The sequence below is a fragment of the Colletotrichum phormii genome (genome assembly GCF_030913505.1).
Source record: "Colletotrichum phormii strain CBS 102054 chromosome Unknown BDP81scaffold_7, whole genome shotgun sequence".
In the NCBI taxonomy this organism is placed as follows: Eukaryota; Fungi; Ascomycota; class Sordariomycetes; order Glomerellales; family Glomerellaceae; genus Colletotrichum; species Colletotrichum phormii.
Window position 1 is genome coordinate 226,061 of NW_026851449.1, and position 17,660 is coordinate 243,720.

General features: G+C 49.0%; 3 protein-coding genes across 3 annotated transcripts; 2 read left to right on the plus strand and 1 right to left on the minus strand.

Annotated features, from left to right (window-relative positions):
• Positions 1-3,978: 3,978 nt before the first annotated feature.
• BDP81DRAFT_201107 (uncharacterized protein) lies at positions 3,979-4,561 on the minus strand. Its single transcript, XM_060582543.1, has 2 exons — positions 4,218-4,561; positions 3,979-4,040 (listed from the first exon to the last, which is right to left on the minus strand). Exons 1-2 carry the CDS (start codon positions 4,430-4,432, stop codon positions 4,028-4,030), a joined length of 228 nt encoding a protein of 75 aa, XP_060446666.1. The 5' UTR covers positions 4,433-4,561; the 3' UTR covers positions 3,979-4,027.
• A 10,534-nt stretch (positions 4,562-15,095) lies between these two features.
• BDP81DRAFT_201136 (uncharacterized protein) lies at positions 15,096-16,803 on the plus strand. The gene is made up of 5 exons (XM_060582544.1): positions 15,096-15,712; positions 15,839-15,997; positions 16,081-16,230; positions 16,294-16,405; positions 16,467-16,803. The coding sequence occupies exons 1-5, from the start codon at positions 15,375-15,377 to the stop codon at positions 16,728-16,730; spliced, it is 1,023 nt and encodes a 340-aa protein (XP_060446667.1). The 5' UTR covers positions 15,096-15,374; the 3' UTR covers positions 16,731-16,803.
• Positions 16,804-16,822: 19 nt separating this feature from the next.
• BDP81DRAFT_201157 (uncharacterized protein) lies at positions 16,823-17,577 on the plus strand. Its single transcript, XM_060582545.1, has one exon. The coding sequence runs from the start codon at positions 16,906-16,908 to the stop codon at positions 17,452-17,454; it is 549 nt and encodes a 182-aa protein (XP_060446668.1). The 5' UTR covers positions 16,823-16,905; the 3' UTR covers positions 17,455-17,577.
• The last annotated feature ends 83 nt before the right edge of the window (positions 17,578-17,660 follow it).

The window sequence follows — 17,660 nt, forward strand, 5'->3', positions numbered from 1 at the left end:
AACATCTAAGAGTGAGACTCGGATACGATATGCGCGCGATTATCGATAGCGGCGCTTAACGAACCTTCATATTACTAAAGATAGTGAATAAGTTAGACCTTCTATGGGTACAGAAGGAAGAACCTTATACCCTATAGAATATAGAAGGAGAAAGAGTTGGGTATGACGAAGGACTTGTCACTCGCGAGACCGTATACCTCACGATACACGTTAACAATTATCTAGAACAACTCCAGTACGACATCACGGAGATCGGAGACATCGATGTTATCTTAGGAATCTCGTGGTTACGAAAGCACAATCCACGGATAGATTGGGTGAATGGCCATATCCAATGGACAGATTCAGTCACTGAACGACCTAAGAAACAGGGTTCAAACGAGTCTTACGTAACACCTGATGAATAGACGAAATACATTGCCTACGTCAGACACGTAGAGCCTACTAGGTCGTTAGTACCCGGCACGGACGATCAGGGATCGAACCCACTCCAGACTATACCTAAGGAGTACCGGAAGTATAGTAAACTATTCGTTTCTGAAGAAGGAACAGGACTGCTAGAACATAGTAGCTAGGATATAGAGATCGAACTCAAAGAAGGAATGTAACCAAAGTTCTACCTACTGTACCCTATGAACCAACAAGAGTAGGAAGAGCTTAACGAATATATCGACGAAAAGCTCGCAAAAGGGCACATTAGACCCTCATTATTACCCGCTAGAGCACCACTCTTTTTCGTCCTGAAGAAGGGGAAGAAAAAACTAAGACCTATAATCGACTATAGAGGACTTAACGTAATTACTAAAAAGAATTATTACCCCCTACCCCTCATTACAGAGCTTAAAGATCTATTATACGGAGCCTAATAGTTTACTAAGATAAATCTTAAGGAAGTATTCAACTAGATTCGAATCAAGGAAGGAGACGAATAGAAAATAGCATTCCGAACCCGCAGAGGACTCTTCAAGTACCTCGTCATGCCCTTTGGACTCACCAATACACCCGCCATGTTCTAGATAATGGCAAACCATGTCCTTAGAGAATATGTAGACATCTTCGTTATTGTCTACATCGACGACATCCTCATATTCTCCCCGAATATAGATATGCATAAGGAATAACGTACATGATAAGCGAGTGGGCCAGACAAGCGAGTGGGCCACCCAACCACGACCACATGACATGAAGGAGCAAATATCAACACCCACCTCATGGATTCAATCTAAACTATTCAGAGTCCTCTTCCTCAGAAATTTCCTCATTGAATCGACATATTCGCGCATTATGACCAGTGTTCCTGCAGACGCTATATCGTCGTTGGCCCGTCTCAGTCCTCGGTCGGCGACCACTACTCCGGCGCGTTTCCTCCTCTACCTAGGCTATAGCCTCTCTCTACGACTAAAGGTCCTCTCCCTCAGCTATAGTAAGGCTTCCTCCTTATCGGAGACGGTTTTTCTTAGCTCTCCGGCGTCGACTAAATAGGTTATTCTCCTCTCGAAGGATCTAGTTCTCGGATCTTAATAAGGCGATCTAGTACATGAATCTATGAGCCCCCTTGGATAGATACTCTATAGCTTCGATAATTAAAGTTGATAAGCTATTTTAATAACGGTAGATTCGATATTTAATAAGTTCTAATTAAGAAGATGCTTCCGTTGGGTTGTTTAGTGTCTGAGAAGTCCATACCGGTAGTATTATCGGGAAGGATCCTGGAGGTGTCGGAGTACGTAACTTCACATCAAGCTTTGAGAGCATACTCTCTACACTCAAAGGCACAATTCCTGCCCCTCGAAATCCTCCCTAGATGTTTTTCTCCATAATCGCTTATATAAAAGCCCTGTGAAACGCCGGGAAGAAGTCCTCCTTAGTAATATACATATTACCCCGACGCATCTTATCCTTGGTTTCTTAACCGTACGCCGTTTTTAAAGGCCTAAAACATCCAACATCCAAGGGCTGGAGTAGATAAGACGAATAAGCCGGCATATACAGGGTGGCATGTTGTTCTTCTTACAAAAAATCTCGAAATCCGCGGAGTAATGACTTTCGTATCCGTCGACGACGAGGAGGCGGTATTGACCCTTTGCACGCGGTCTTGTATGCCGTTCGAAGTGCCGAGCCCAGTCTGGACCTCTTTCATTTGTTGTCCATCCATTTTCAGACGTTACGATGACCTAGTCGTGTAGGAGACCGGATTCCGTGTACCAGGTGGAGAGGTGATATTGGCCTGCAACGATGATATATAGCAGAACGCTATAGCCCGACGGGCTGATGGCCTGAATGACCGTAACCTATTCACGATTGCCAGGCTGCATCATTTTCGTGTTTGAACGCCTTTCGGCACTGGTCACGACCATGCCGGTTAAGATCTGGCCCATCATAAAGCCAGTCTCGTCAAAGTTGTAGATGTCTGAGTCTACGATGCCGTACTTCGCGATTGTGTTCGACACAAGCAAGAACCACGCGTTAATCGCGCCCGAATCTTCGCATTGGGCCCTCTTGTAGTCGTACTTACGAAAACGACGCGTTCGCAACTCTGGTTGTCGCTTTACGAAGTTCGAAGCCCATCGCTTCCCAACATGGGGCGCATCACGATCAGCGAGCAATTGATTCGCCATTTCTTCAACACCGCAAAGACGGGGAGGAAAACATCTGGCGTCCAGGTCGAGGATATACTCAATCAGCTTCTTCTCTTCTAGCAGCGTCAAATTCCGTAAGTTGGGTATACTATCACGTCGTAATAACGTTCCCTCTAATCTACGGCCTAAGGTAACGCGACTGATATTATAGATCTTTACCGCGGCCCGAATACTGAGATTTCGGTCTTTCTGGGTAGCCTGAACCGCTAAGTTTAATTGGGTATCTTTGTTCTGTACTGTCATTGTTTTCGATGGAGAAATGCGTGTTGTGATGATGTAGGTGGCACGATGGCGGTTGGGTGGCCCACTCGCTTGTCTGGCCCACTCGCTTATCATGTACGTTATACCTTCCTCAAGATTATTGTTGCTAACTACGGTCTACCCAAGGAAATTATCTCTAATAGAGATAAGCTATTCACCGCTAAGTTTTAGAGATCCCTAATCTCGTAACTCGGTGTAGACTATAAGCTGTCAACCTCTTTCTACCCGTAGACTGACGGACAGAAAGAAAGGATTAATCAAATCCTCGAAACATACCTTCGTTGTTATATGAACTACGACTAGAATAATTAGGTATCGCTACTACCAATGGCCTAATTCGTATATAATAGCGTAGTTGGCGAGAGTACGAGAGAATCCCCGTTCTATCTTAACTATGGATTCCAGCTAGTAGCGTACGGAGAAGCACGATAGGGACTATAGGCCGTGAAAGCCGTGGCCGACGTGATAAAACTCAGAGAGCTCTAGAAGAAGGCTTCTCAGGACCTCGAATTTGTACGGCAGTATATAAAGAAAAACGCTGATAGATCAAGGATTGGAGGACCAACCTTAGAAGAGGGGGATAGTGCCTATCTCCTTCGACGTAACATTAAAACGAAACGACCAAGTGACAAATTAGACTATAAGAAACTTGGACCTTTCGAGATCATTAAGAAAGTCTCACTAGTCAATTACGAATTAAGACTACCGGACACGATGCGATGGCACCCTGTCTTTCACATCTCATTGCTTGAACAAGCACCCAGAGGATCACATACAGAAGACTGTATCATCGTAGAACTAAACTAACCAGAATATGAAGTTGAACGAATTATCGACTATAGGGTCAGGAACGAAACACGAGAATTCCTGATCAAATAGAAAAACTATAGATATGAGGAAAATATATGGGAACCTATTACGAACCTCCAGAACTCTCGGGAACTACTCCAGGAGTACCGAAATCAAAGTCAAATCCGGAATTCCCCAATAACACCGCATCCCAATCAATCACACCAAACGCACCACTAGACTGAGCCTCCCTAGCCGCAACAGACTCTTCGGAAGGACCATTACCTTCAGGCAGATCAGGGATCGCCTTGCCCTTCTTAAAAACCATCCTTTTCGCCTTACGAAGACGATCTAACTTCTACAAAGATTCGTCCATCTCAGCTTGCGCTCGACGCAAAGCCTCAGCTCGCCTACGAAGAAGAAGCTCCTCTGCTTCCCCCTCACGCTCTAACCGATCGGCCTCTACGAGGAGACGATCTACTACGCACGATCAGCTAAAAACAGATCGAAGGAGAAAGAACAAGAAACCTATAATCACAAATAGCACTGGCTATTGCATCACAAGAGCGACCACGACGAGTACACTCATAACACTTAGATTTCCCTTCCAGCATCTTGCACCTTCGACCCGACGACCGACAGTACGAACAAGGCATTTCTATTTCGAATCCACGCTCCTTTATTTCGAGAGCAAGTTTCAAACGACGATGAGTCGAGGAACTAGCGTACATTTTAGCAAACATATTCCAAGAACGATAGATCGACGATCCCAAAAAACAAGAAATAACGACCTACTTATAGGCCTAGAGGACTAGACCATTGAGAGGAGGAGCTGATGTTATAACCTAATATGCATAACAAGGCCAGGGGGCCCGCCCCACAAGCCTGCGGCGGCTATTTACCTGATATACGTAGAGAATCCGGGAACTCAGGTGACTCCTTATGGAACGGAAGAACTATAGAACAAGTCACGTGATAATAAGGAAAGTGAGCATACGATAAGGTGATCATAGTGATCACCCAAAGTGAGCGCTTCCTACGTCGGGACGCCGAGAGGGAACAGTTTTTGAAAGACTGTTTGACGAAGATCGAATCCTTGGAGAGAGAGCTTCAGGAGGAGAAACAGCGTTCAAACCGGCATCAACGTGGTCTAGTAAGGTCTATATACGCTATTAGCACAGGGCCTAGCGAGACTAACCTGAGTTCCCAGGGGCATCCCTCGTACACAACCCAGAACTAGCCGACCCCAGTCCGTTCATATGCGGCGGCGGCGAGCTAGCCACTATCCAGAAGACAGGATGAACCAACGCCAGCTAAACAAGCCGCAAAATAAGCTACAAACCGGGCGGCCTTAAAGGATCTATATATCTTTGCGCGTCTATCGCCTAAAAGCCCGCTTCAGAACGAGAAAGCCTACGATATATATATCTTCGTTCGGGAAAGGCTAAGTCCCTAAGCCCGAGAAGCCCTTAAGGGATCGACTATATCAAGATAGGATTAGCACTCCTACCTTCGTTAATAGATGGTATAAAAGTCCTACTAGAGAATAGAGAATAGATCGCTGCCCTTCTCTAAGAACAAGCGATCGAGCAATACGATACCTAGATCCGAGCCTATATCGTAAACGTCCCTTATACTAGGCATTATCTAGTAACCAATACTGAGCTGGAAATTACAACCAAGGAGCTCCTTGAAGAGATCCAGGTCTCGACGAAACTCAAGCCTGAAAAAGCACACTTCTCTAGGAAGGACGAAGTCGAAAGGCTAGGCATGGTGACAGCCTGGTTCAAGGCGGAAGCCATAAGGCAACTACCAAGACGCCTCCGTTTGATAGGGGCCAGCGTTTTTGTAAACCTGCAGTTCCCGAAGGAGAAGAGGTCTCCTTAATGTCTCCGCTACGGCGGTTTTCACAGCAAACGAACGTGCACCAGAAGGAAGAGATGCCTCAAGTGCAGCTCTCCTTCCCACACAACTGATCAACACCGGGCACCCTGCGGCGGCACTAAGGGTCACGATGGCTGCGACTGCCCCTTTAAATGCCCGTCGTGTAACGGGCCTCACGCCGCCTTCGATGCGACTTGCCCTATCCAACCCAAAGTGGTAAAGGGGGTAGTCCAGAGGAGGGATAAGGCTCAGCTACGGTCCATCCGAGCTAAGGGAGAAAGATTATAGAGAAATGATCCCAGCAGTCGCATCGACATTCCCATAAAGAAGAACAAGCGATAGACTATACCCCGGTAAATAAGACATAAAAAAAGAATATAGCCCTCTAAAACCCTACAAATTATATAAGCGAATACAGGCAGGCGGGCATCCGCCACGAAATAGTACTAAACCTGGCTTACGTAGCCCAGATCGATATACTCCTAATATAAGAGCCGTCTATCCGTTCGGAGGAGAGGAGGCTCACAAGACACCACCCAGGTTTTGAGACTTTCACCCTAGTAAATAACTAGACCGAAGACCGTCCTAGGGTACTTACCTACCTCCGCAGAGGAACTAAGGTACGAGGCGTATAAACACGGCCTCTACCCGATCCATCCACAGACCTGCTCTTCTTACGACTCCTCTCAGGAACGAAGGAGGTCCTCACAATTATTAACATATATAACGCCCTTCGTAGCTCTCTACGATCTGGCCAGGCTCTCAGGAACATCCTAGCGGCCTGGCAACCCAAACCTGAGGATCGAGTACTGATTGCGGGGGATTTTAACTTATACCATTGGACGTGGTAGCCCGAGGCTACGAGTTCCCCGGACGCTGAAAACCTAGTAGAATGGGCAGAAGCCGCTAGCCTTGTCCTAATGTCACCTATAGGTGAACCCACGTACAAAGGCGGCAACACCCTAGATTTATGCTGGGCGTCCAGTAACCTCCATGGGGCTTCCACCAGCATAGAAACGTCACTATACACGATATCAGACCACGAATCTCTGCTTACCCGGGTCCCCTTGGCCCTGATCGATTCACCCAGCTAGACCCCGGGAAGGTTTCGGCTCGATACGATGGACGAGGAGCTTTTCCTCGGCATCATTAAACGCAACTTACAACCCATGCGCCGCACTGCAAGCAACATCCAAGACCCATAGTCTTTAGATCTCCTAGCATAATAGCTTACGGACTGTCTATTAAAGCACTCACGGCTTCCACAAAGCGCACGCTCGGGAAAGGTACAGGGAGACCATACTAGAGCGAGAGCTGTATACGTAAATACCGAGCCTATGCGAGTAAGCAGCGATGTTAGTAAGACTCCGCGCAGCCGGAGTGAACTGCCAATGGGAAGAAGAGGAGGTCGAAGCTTTAAAACAGGACTTCCTCTACGAGTTTAAACGCTCTAAGGATGCCTTTTGGAAAGATAAGATTCCTTAGCCTCCTCAATAAAAATATATTTGAAATGGTCGGTTAGTATAAAGCCATAGGATCCTTTCAGACCCCGCCACTCCGAGATATAGATAACCAAGACACGCTTGTCTCATAACCAAAAGAGAAGCGCGACTTATTTACCCGCGTCCTCCTTAGAAACGCTGCAATCTCCGAGGACATACCAACAGAAAGCCCAGTCTTATAAAGGCAAGCTATGCTTCCTTTCCCGTAGGTTACAAAGGACGAGGTACGGTCTTCGGTTCTCACCGCGGGAAACACGACTCCTAGGACCGACGGAATCACTACGACTACTTTGAAAATAGCATAGCTAGTTATTAAGGATATTGTCCTCTTACTTTATAGCGGGTATATACGCAAGGGTTAGCATCCTACTTATTTTAAAGAAGCAACTCTCGTAATCCTAGCAAAACCGGGAAAAAGAGACAAGATACTCCCGCGCTCCTATAGGCCAATTGCGCTCTTAGCCGTCCTCGGAAAAGGCTTAGAGAGACTCATCGCTAGACGACTTACCTAGATCGCAGTTAAACATCGTATTCTATACGATCAACAGTTTAGAGCACTCCCTCTTCGCTCTTACAGCGACCTTATCGCAGCGGCTATCTACGACATCGAGTACGCCTAGCAAAGAGGCCTGGTTACCTCTATACTTACGCTCGATATAAAAGGGGCTTTCGACGCCGTACTCCCAGGACGACTAGTCCGACGCCTCTACGAACAAGGATGGCCGGAGAACCTCGTACGCTAGGTCTCAAGTTTTGTTACCGGAAGGAGAGCTAGAATAAGACTTGATAGGGAGGTAGGAGACGTCTTTGTCTCGAATACGGACTACCACAAGGCTTACCCGTGTCTCCTATTCTGTTTATACTTATATCGAACCTTTTTTTAAGCTAGGTATAGCTTGCTTAAAAGGAAGCGATCTTGTTTTGGCTATGCCGATGACGTCGCTGTCTTAGCAAGCTTAATATCACTAGAGAATAACTATAATATCCTAACCAAGGAATAGAAAGAAACCTTAGGATAGGGCGCGACGGAAGGAATCACTTTTGACCTTGATAAGTCCGAACTAATCTACTTTACTAAGAGACGAAAAGACGGAAACCTATCAATCACAGTAGGTTTACCGGATGGGAGGCATTATATAGTTCAGGCCATCAAAGAAGGCTCTTCTCTATACTGGCTCGGCGTTCACTTCGACCGTAAACTCATATTTAAGAGTTATATAAGAAACCTCTCTACAAAAGCATGCTTAGTAGTTAATGGACTACGGGGACTAGGGAACACTGTCTGGGGCGCGCCTATATACTTACTTCGTCGAGCGATCACCTCTTGTATATTACTTACTCAGTACTATATATCTAAAGTATAGTAGCCCGGCAAGAGCCGGATAAAGAATAGACGTACTATCTTAAACGGGGTTGGTAGTCTGCTACACTAACTAGACACGACGTAAACCAAAGCTATTAGAGCGATGGTCCCCGTATACAGAACTACGCCTGTACCGATCCTATAGCGCGAGGCGGCTCTACCCCCAGCAGAGGTGATACTGGACGCGAAGCTCTATACAGCGTCCACTAGAATCCATCGTCTGGACGAGCGACACCCTCTCCGAACGAGACTCAGGGACAAATCAGGACTAGACTCACGGCTACGACGAATAGCAAGCCTCGTAAGCAAAAATACTGAATACATCGATCCATTAGAACTCCCCCCTTGGGAGCAACTAGCGGACTGGCAGACAGCCCTCGCCAGGGTCGGCTACGAACCTAATAAGACCAAAGAAGAACAGGCCCTCTCCTTTACAGGCAGGATAGCAACTTTCTCTAAGCGGGACATTATTGTCTATACTAACGGGTCCTAGATATCGGACGGCAGCAGCACCTCCGCCGGAGCAGGCTGGGTAGGGTACTAAGCTACACGGCAGATCTTCTACGGATCCGAACTACTCGGCTCCCAAACTAAGGTATATAACGCGGAGGCACATGCTGCGTATCACGGCCTAATGGAAGCCACCCGGGCTCCTACGGCTCGTATAGCAGATAACGTCCATATCTACCTCGATAACCTCGTAATCGCGGCTAGACTATACTCCCAGAGCACAGGAAGTAGCCAGGCTAGGTTTAGGGCCTTCAATAGGCTCTCTTCCTCCTGGACTCGGAGACAAAGAGAGAGCTGGACAACCCCCGGCAGGGTTTATGTTTGGTAGTGCCCTGGGCACACGGGAGTACCAGGAAATGAAGAAGCGGATGCTCTAGCCAAGGAAGCCTGCAAACTAATCCCAAAATCACAACCACAGCCCTCATTAGCGCACCTAGAAAGGCAAGCTAAAGCAGCTGCCTTCTAAGCCTTTGCCAGAAAATGGCTGTCCCAATGCCCTCGGCAATATGCCGACCTCGAGATAATTCTTCACCCCAAGCCGCCCGAACTCCGCCTCCCTCGGCACTTACTAGGAAGGCTATACGCAGCAAGATCCTATTATGGAGACTTTGTAGTATACTACGAGAGATTCGCTTATTAAGATGCGTTGCTCAACTGCAGCTGTGGGAAACCTAAGATACTAGTCCATTTCTACTTCTGCAAGCGTGGACGCAAGGCTACACCGCGCTACCTCCGCCAACGTATAGCCAAAGCAAGTATTGATTTCTTGTTAGGTTCTGCTAAGGGAGCCTCTCTTCTATGCGAATAGATAGAGGAGACCAATTTCTTTTCCGAAATTTGCCCGAGTCATTGAACAGGAACGTTAGGTGAAGACGGTAGCCTGTAATATAGTTTAGATTAGCATAGACCATGTCGGCATAGCGCCCGGCACGTCCTTTTGTTACCAGACGTTAAATACATCATCATCATCATCACCAAAGTGAGCGCTCACCAGTATCTACTTAGTGATCACCAACGAACATGGTGATCAGGTAACAAAGGATATGTTCAGGATCAGGACTTATATATAGGATGGACTCGAGCCGGGCTCTAGGACAGACTTCCCATAGCTTCTTTAGCAATTAACTTCGTATTAGGATTAACATCCGCTTTCAGCTACTACCTTGACAAGACTACGATTGATCACCGAAGCCTTACCTACCCTTACGATTGACAGACATAGTTTCCTTGAACTATTCCACGACTACGATTACTGTTACCAGTTCCGCAGCCTCAACTTCTGCAAACTACCCCTACGACTAGCTGGCCGTAACATTATGGTTAGCTTGGAAGGGGCCGGAGCAGTTAGCGCACTTCGGTCTAGCTATACAGGGCCTAGTCTCGCAGGATCCCGAGGGCCTACTACAGTTACTATAAAGTGGCTATCGGTTATAATATCGGTTCGAATAATATCTCTAGTATCCTGGGTCATATCTAATTAGGGTCTTCTTCTTTTAGATAAGCTAAGACCTGCTACTTTAGTTAAATAGTCTAAAAGGTAGTACTTCTATAGAGAAGGAGATGACCTAAGAGACTTTGTTTATAATAGGGTTTATACCTAGCCGGGACTGCTAGGCCCGGGTAAGCTTACGTCCTATTTAGATAAGGACCTTACCTTCTACCAGAATAGCTAGATCAAGGGCATCGCCATCAAGAGTCCATATCTTAGCAGGGTAACGTAGGACAACGTAAGTAAACCACTTAATAAGGGTCTTAACCTTATAAACTCCAAGATACTCTACTAGTTTCTATTTATTTATAAGGAGCGCTTGCTAGACCTAGTTATTTAGGGGTCTCAGTAAGTAGCTAGTTATAATATAATAAATATAGTTATAGGATATCTACCAGCTAGAGCCTAAGGGCCTGGCAGACTATCCGGCGTAGGGCAAAGGGGGCGTGCTTCCTAGCAGCCGCTAGGCCCTCTTCTAGGATACGGGTAAAGACCCGGGGGTCCTCCTTCGGTTAGGATAGAGCCTGGGCCCGGGTCTCCGTCAGACTCTATATCTGGACATCGGGCCGGGTAGGGATTCGGGTACGGGTCGGGGCTACGGCCACGGCTATAGTTGAAGCCAAGGCTACTACGTCAGTCCATTTCCGGCTCGGAGCCGGAGCCGTAATCTCGTTACCCATAATCCTCTTCAAAGCTTAGATTATATAGGTTATAGCTTCTTTTACAATCTACTTCCTAGGCCCCTCAAAGCAAGAGATCACGTTATCCATAAACTAAGTAATAGCCATAAAGACGTCCTTTCGGGCTTTATAGTACTTAGCCTCTTTATTAAGAGCTGTAAAGATAGCTCTAATAGCTATCCTAGTTATAATCGAGGGCCCCTTAGCCGTTAAGGGGGTTATTATTAGGGCGTCAGGCTAGCTTCCCACGAGGCTAGGCCAGAGTGGCTAGGCCTCGGTTTCGCGGCGGCGTTTAGCCCTTGAGGATAGGGGCGGCTCTAAAGAGGGTCCAGAGCCTCGATCAGGGCCGGCCGAGGAGGCCGGCAACGATCCAGAGCCCGCCGGAGGCTACGAGGCCATCGCGGGAGGGCGCCGGAGCGGGTAAGGGGTTTCAGCTGTTAAGGATTTTGGTGGTGGCCCACTTATTATACTAACAGTGGATGCCAAGTGTTGGGCAGCGATTATCAGGTAGGGGGTCAATGGGATGTATTGATGAGTATGAAGAACGAGTGGCTATGGGAATATCCCGACTATCTATATAGTGAGTGGAAGACCCTTTATACTGGCATATCCTTGGCAAACTTAGTCATGCTTGTGTAAGACCATATTGTTTCATAGGCATAGTGTGACAATCGTTGTAACGAGTGTACTGGGATGGGCCTGACACCAAGAAAGATTAGGCAAGAGGGAAGTTGTTTCCACTCATCTCGTCGCCGGTCCGAAATCCGATCACTCATTGCGATAGAACGTGTGTGTGTGTGTTATATTTAACGCCGTGGCGGCAAGGGCGCAGCCGCCCTTGCGGCCGACCTTCCGAAGGGTATATGGCGTGGAGAGCCGTCGCCCTATAACTATTGCTAGATACAGTCCAAATCGTCCTCCAAATCGTGCCTTATGGCTACTATGCGTTCTATCTGTCCCTGGTTCCCGCTGGTGCCCCAGTTCCATTCTTGAATTTTGCGGCTTAAGGCCGGACATGTCTGGAGAGGGCGGCCTGCCGAAACAGGCCCCTCGTACATGTTCTGATTTGTACAAGACCATTCCTGCCCCAGTACTTGGTTGACGACGTGTACTCGCCGCATATCCACTTTTTCTTGGTCGGAGGGTGTGGATATGAGAAAACCCTGGCGAGGGCCTGGAAAGGGTCCTAGGCCCCGCATTGGGTTCTGCCCTACCCTGCGATAGAACGTGACTTGTACGGAGTATGAATGTACGGATATGCTCAGCAGATCGCCGGACCGAGGATTTTGAACGCACTCCAATAGGTACGGAGAACATATTTGACACGTCGCCGACCTCAATGCTTGGCCGAAATTCTATCCAGTCTTCGGCAGTCGCTCGGGTGCTAAAGAGTGAATAGGAGTAATCAATGCGACGGCACACAGAGACGGAGCCGAATATGCACATCGCGAGTTCTCTAATCCCCGAGACGGTGACTTGGCGATGCCATGTCCACAAGGGTTCTTGGAATGCGATCAAGATCGAAAGCAGAAGTTATCCCCTGTGATCCAGAACAGCTCCCGTACGGCAAAGTTTGAGGCTTGGAAAGGCAACTATGGATATGCCGTGAGTAGTGCAAAACCTTACACCTAAAACTTCAATTTATTCCAGGGACCTCTTCGTTAGCTGCTATCTGTTGGAAACACCCGTTCGCAAGTAAGGTTTGTGATACATGTAACTAAGGATCCCGCCTTCTCACCGACGTTTCCTCCAAGCTCCAAAGTTTGGCCTATCCTTAAAGGAAACCCTTGGTTCTCTCATCGCAGCTCAGTCTTCTGGAAAGTATCGTGTAGTCGTCTACTCCTTTTGGCTTCATTTCTTCAAACATTAGGATTCACGACTTCCTTTTGCGGGGCGTTTGCGGGCTCGATCAAGCTAAATCAGACACAAACGCCAGACAATTCCCGGTGGGCGCGGCACTTGGCTGGCACCGGGTGTAGCCGAATTGGAGGCGCAGGCACGAGATCTGGAGGCACAAAGAACGACCTTCGGGCGCTGTGGTTGCCGAAAATTGTGGCTGAGAACACTGCTTTCGCTTCGATCTGACATTAGAACACCTCGGATGGAGGTATGCGTATTGAATGGGAAGCCTCGTGTAATCTTGTCGACGGTTGCAATGAGGATGCGAGGCCTAGAAGAGCTGACAAGCAGAACCGAAGTGGCAGAGATGCATAGTAAGAGTAAGCACCTGTGCCGCTGCGCGGCAGGCAGTTGCGGCAAGAGATGTCGATCATTGAACGATGGGCTTTCACAAGAGCTCTAGGTGAAGTGAATGCTCATGCGCACCCAGCTCCCCATCCCCCCATCGCCTCATCGCCGGGGGACTGGCGGCGTGCGGAGCTCTCGAGACGGACGGAGCTTCGACCCAAGTGCCCCGAGGGAAATCAATCTGTCAACAACCCTGCCATCGATGGGCTGGGCAGCGGGCTGACTGGGATTTTGTTCTGCCAGCTTGGCAGCTCTGTTACGGACAGCCAGTCTCTGCCAAGTTCTGGACCGATTCTGCCATCCGATTGTGCGGGCTACATCGAGAGTGAACGCTAGGACTCGAAGAAGACCTGAGCCCAATTTTGGGTTCGAAACGGGTTCGACAAGCGGCCAAGCGCCCATGCCAACCTCCCGAAGTCGGGCTTTAGACTGAACTCAAAGAGACTCCGAGGGGAGGAAGGGCGGTTAATTACGAGGTCTGTCAACCGATGGAAAGAGAGAGGCAGGGACGCCGTTGTGCGCCGTTGGGCGGACGTATTTTTATCACCATTGTGTGTGTACACAGGTTCACAAATCAAAGTTGCCTCGTTGAATCGGCATATCGAGAACCTCCCACAAGGCTCCCCAGAAGTCTCACGGGAAAAGGCGAGACATTGCTTCTCCGTACCTGGCGTACCGTCCTGTCCGCCACCTGAGACTCGAGAGAGGGCGAGGAAAAGTCTTCATTTCGACATCCGGTTCCCCGTTACGAAAGCGAATCACCAACGGCGCTTGGCTACATGGGTGTCCCCATGCATCTCCATGCGGGGAAATTGGAACCATCGACTTGTTTAGCAGCTTAGGGCCCCGACAGCCCGAGTGAAGGGAAGCAGAGCGGTGCAGAAGCGTGCCAGAGTGCCAGAGTGCCAGGAGCTGAGCAGCTCGCGTCGTCACAATGGCGTACACCAAGTTCTTCGTACTAACTACGAGTAGTTACCGACAGACAGACAAGCGTGACAGGGCCCCTTGGTCTTCACCGTCACGACGAGTGGTCTGTCTTGTCGTTCGTTCCATGTTCCCCTTGCAAAAACAATGCTGGTTGACGACCCTTTACCGTTCCCCCGGGCCATCGCGCGAATCACACCTCATGGACCGCATTCTCGGATCATCAATGACTTTTTCCCTAAAGTTTAGCTGCATGCAAACTCGGCAACCATTTGTCTCCCCTCAAAATACCCAACTCGTTCGCCCCCTTCTTCCGATTCTTCTCGCCGGCCCTTTTTGCCCTTCCTCCTTCTCACTTCTTCGCCTCTTCTGTGCCTCTCTAGAGACACATCTAGCGTATCCATACCCTCCCTTGCGTCCCCCCCGCGCCTTTCCCAGATCAAATCAACTCGAATACCGCGCGGTAATCCAACAGAAGCTAGAATAAAGACGGCTTGGCATTGGGCTGGGGTGGGTGCCGGGTGGTAGTAGCTGACTCAGAATCCACGTCCCTACTTTTGCGAATCCCACTCCGTCCTCCCTTTTTCAACGCATTCCTCGGCGGCTCTTCTTTCAGCGACGGCCTTTTTGTGGTTGTTTCTTGCTCCGCCCCGTCCTCCTCTTTAAACATCTGGCTGTGCCCTTTCTGGCCTTGTCAAGTTCGTCCCATCTGCGTTTCCCTTTTCCCCACACTTTGAACGTCAAAACGTTTCCCAAAAAAGAGCAAGCACTTCAGAATCCGTCCCTTATTCAGCGCACTGGGGATCCCGAGACCTTGGGACCATCGGCCGTTTTCAGCCAAAGGGCAACTGCGCAGTGCGAGCCTTGTCAAAGAAGAGCTATCAAGATCACATTGGGATACGGATATAGCAACCTGCGAAAAGAAGGGCCAGAACAACAGGAAACTCGCTTGGGAAGGGAAAGAGGCGTTTCGACAAAACGTACAAGAACCAACAATGTCAGCACCAGCATAACGGCCCTCGTTGCCGCCGCGCCAGCAGCCAGACACCGCAACCGAAACCCGACGACAACATCACCAATACAGAAATGTCGGCAGATGTGACCTTCGACATCGTTACGGCCAGTATTTGCGCCCTCCTCATCATTGTCCGCTGCGGCTACCGCATCCTATTACAATGTAAAGTCCACGATACCTGCCACCGAATGTGGCACGTCGACGACGCCTACATGGCCTTTGCGCTCCTCCCGCTCATCGGCCGCACGACATGCATCTCGCTCTCCTTCTACCTCAACCCTACGCACACCTACGATGCCGCCACCGAAGAGGCGGCCGCGGCGCGGAATCTCAGCGTTGAGAAATTGGCAGAGTATTACGTCATCTCACACAAACTGCTTATCCCAGCTCGCATATTCTATGCATTATTGTATGTCGCTTACACCTACACCGTGCTGTCCCGCCTCGCCCTCACTTTTGTGGTGGTGGCGGACTGCAAGTCAAGGCGGTGTGTCTAACGTTGCTCATTGCTGACCGTGCCGTGTTTTTCGTGTAGTTTGTGGTCGTTGAAGCTCTGCCTGCTCAACTTTTACTCTCGCTTCGTGGACATCTTTGGATGGGGCAAAGCTGTCACGAATGCTCTTTGGTGGTTTATTGTTATTACGTTTTTTGTTATCTTGATACCCACTCTAGCGGAATGTCGGCCACTTCACTTGTAAGTTGTTGCCTCTATTTGCCAACCCAGCACAACGGAATACACTCCGAGGCCTCAACTCCATCTAACACAGTCATCCATAGCATGTGGTCCCCTGATCCTACCGGCGCAAACACCTGCCATCGAGCCCTCGGAAACCTCGTCACAATGGCCGTCTTCAATATTATTACCGATATCGCGCTCATCATCTTTCCCTTTCCCATTTTTCGCCATGTTAAACTCGACAGCAAAGTGTTTGTCTCCCCCACTTAATGTCTCAATGCGTGATTGGCTGAGGACTAACACCTTCTTTATAGTAAGGTGCAGCTCGTACTCTTGTTCAGCATTGCCGGCGTTGTTGTCGTCATCACCATCCTGAGGCTGCCCATGATACTGAACCAGGCAGTATCACAAAGATCTCGCTCAATGGTAGGTTTTCAGCCAGTACGTCTCGAAACCCGACGATCGCCCGCTAACGAGCTCTATCCAGTGGGCATCCATAGAAATTCTTTGCGCCTGTATTGTCGCAAATACAGCATTCTTTTACGCATTATTGAAAGACTACCAGCGAGGTCATGACAGTCGCGGTGGAGGCTCGAGCTACGTGCAACAGCCCGATTATTACATGCAAGCGATCCCATCGCCAGAGTTGCGGATGGGGTCCTCGGCGCGCTCCGACGGCCTGGAGGTGCCGGACCATTGGTCAAGGGAGAGCAGATCAAGTAGATCTAGTAACATTCCTATCATAGCATGAATGACGAGACGATGGCGTGTCAGTTGAACGTGTCTATCATCCACGCGATGTCTCTAGGTTGCGACAAGAAACCCAGTCTTTCCGCTAACGCGGAAGACATGTGAATGTTTGGTCTAAAGAGGGTTAGTGCTGACTTTGACGTATTGACGTAAGGGGTAAATCAGCCAAACATGGAATGTCACTCGTATTACAGGCCACCATCTTCATCACCAGCTTCATCACCAGTCCTTCAACCAGACTCTACCCCCGCTTGGCACCCGCCCCCGTCAACCCGCACCCTATCAATATCGACTTATCGAGGCCAGACACGATGCCAGACCTCTCTACACTCTCAACCCTGTCATCTTACACCTTTGGCGGGCTCTGCGTCCTCTCCGCCCTCCCATTCATCGGCATCCCATTCCCCAACCACCGCGCCACAGACTACTACGCCGGTAAATGCGAATGGATGTCACAAATATTTGACCGGCGCGTCAGCCCGCGACAAGCCGGATACTTTGGGGCAGCTTTACGCATCGCAGTAGGAGCGGCCGTCGTGGCCCCCGAGACGAGGGAGCCCGCGCTGCTCTTCAACGGGGCTATAGTCACGTACGGGACCATCAGGGCTTATGTAGATGGGCGACCTATGCTTCCGCAGTGGGGAATGCTAGCGGCGATGGCGGTTTGTCTAGGTCTTGGGCGTTTTTCGCAGGTTAATACTGGTGGAGGCTTGCTTCGCGACTGAAGGAGCTTTCTCACGTTGGAATGATGCTTGACTCAGATTCCAGGAGTTCGGGAGTATGATTGTTCAAAGTTGCATGATGGGTGCGATGGTTGAGTGTGCATGTGGCCCCGGCCTTGGATTCATTTGCCACGAGGCATGAACAGCTTCACATTCAGGATTGTTCTACGCAATGTGTCATTGTATTATGAGACTCAATATCATTTCAA

What these genes read in the sequence shown, in the direction of transcription:
- BDP81DRAFT_201157 (XM_060582545.1), top strand. Translation starts at nt 16,906, where the DNA reads ATGTCACTCGTATTACAGGCCACCATCTTCATCACCAGCTTCATCACC.
- BDP81DRAFT_201107 (XM_060582543.1), bottom strand. Translation starts at nt 4,432, where the DNA reads ATGTTTGCTAAAATGTACGCTAGTTCCTCGACTCATCGTCGTTTGAAA.
- BDP81DRAFT_201136 (XM_060582544.1), top strand. Translation starts at nt 15,375, where the DNA reads ATGTCGGCAGATGTGACCTTCGACATCGTTACGGCCAGTATTTGCGCC. An exon ending in CGCATATTCTATGCATTATT is followed by an intron (nt 15,713 to 15,838) that starts GTATGTCGCTTA and finishes TTTTTCGTGTAG; the next exon opens with TTTGTGGTCGTTGAAGCTCT. An exon ending in GTTAAACTCGACAGCAAAGT is followed by an intron (nt 16,231 to 16,293) that starts GTTTGTCTCCCC and finishes CCTTCTTTATAG; the next exon opens with TAAGGTGCAGCTCGTACTCT.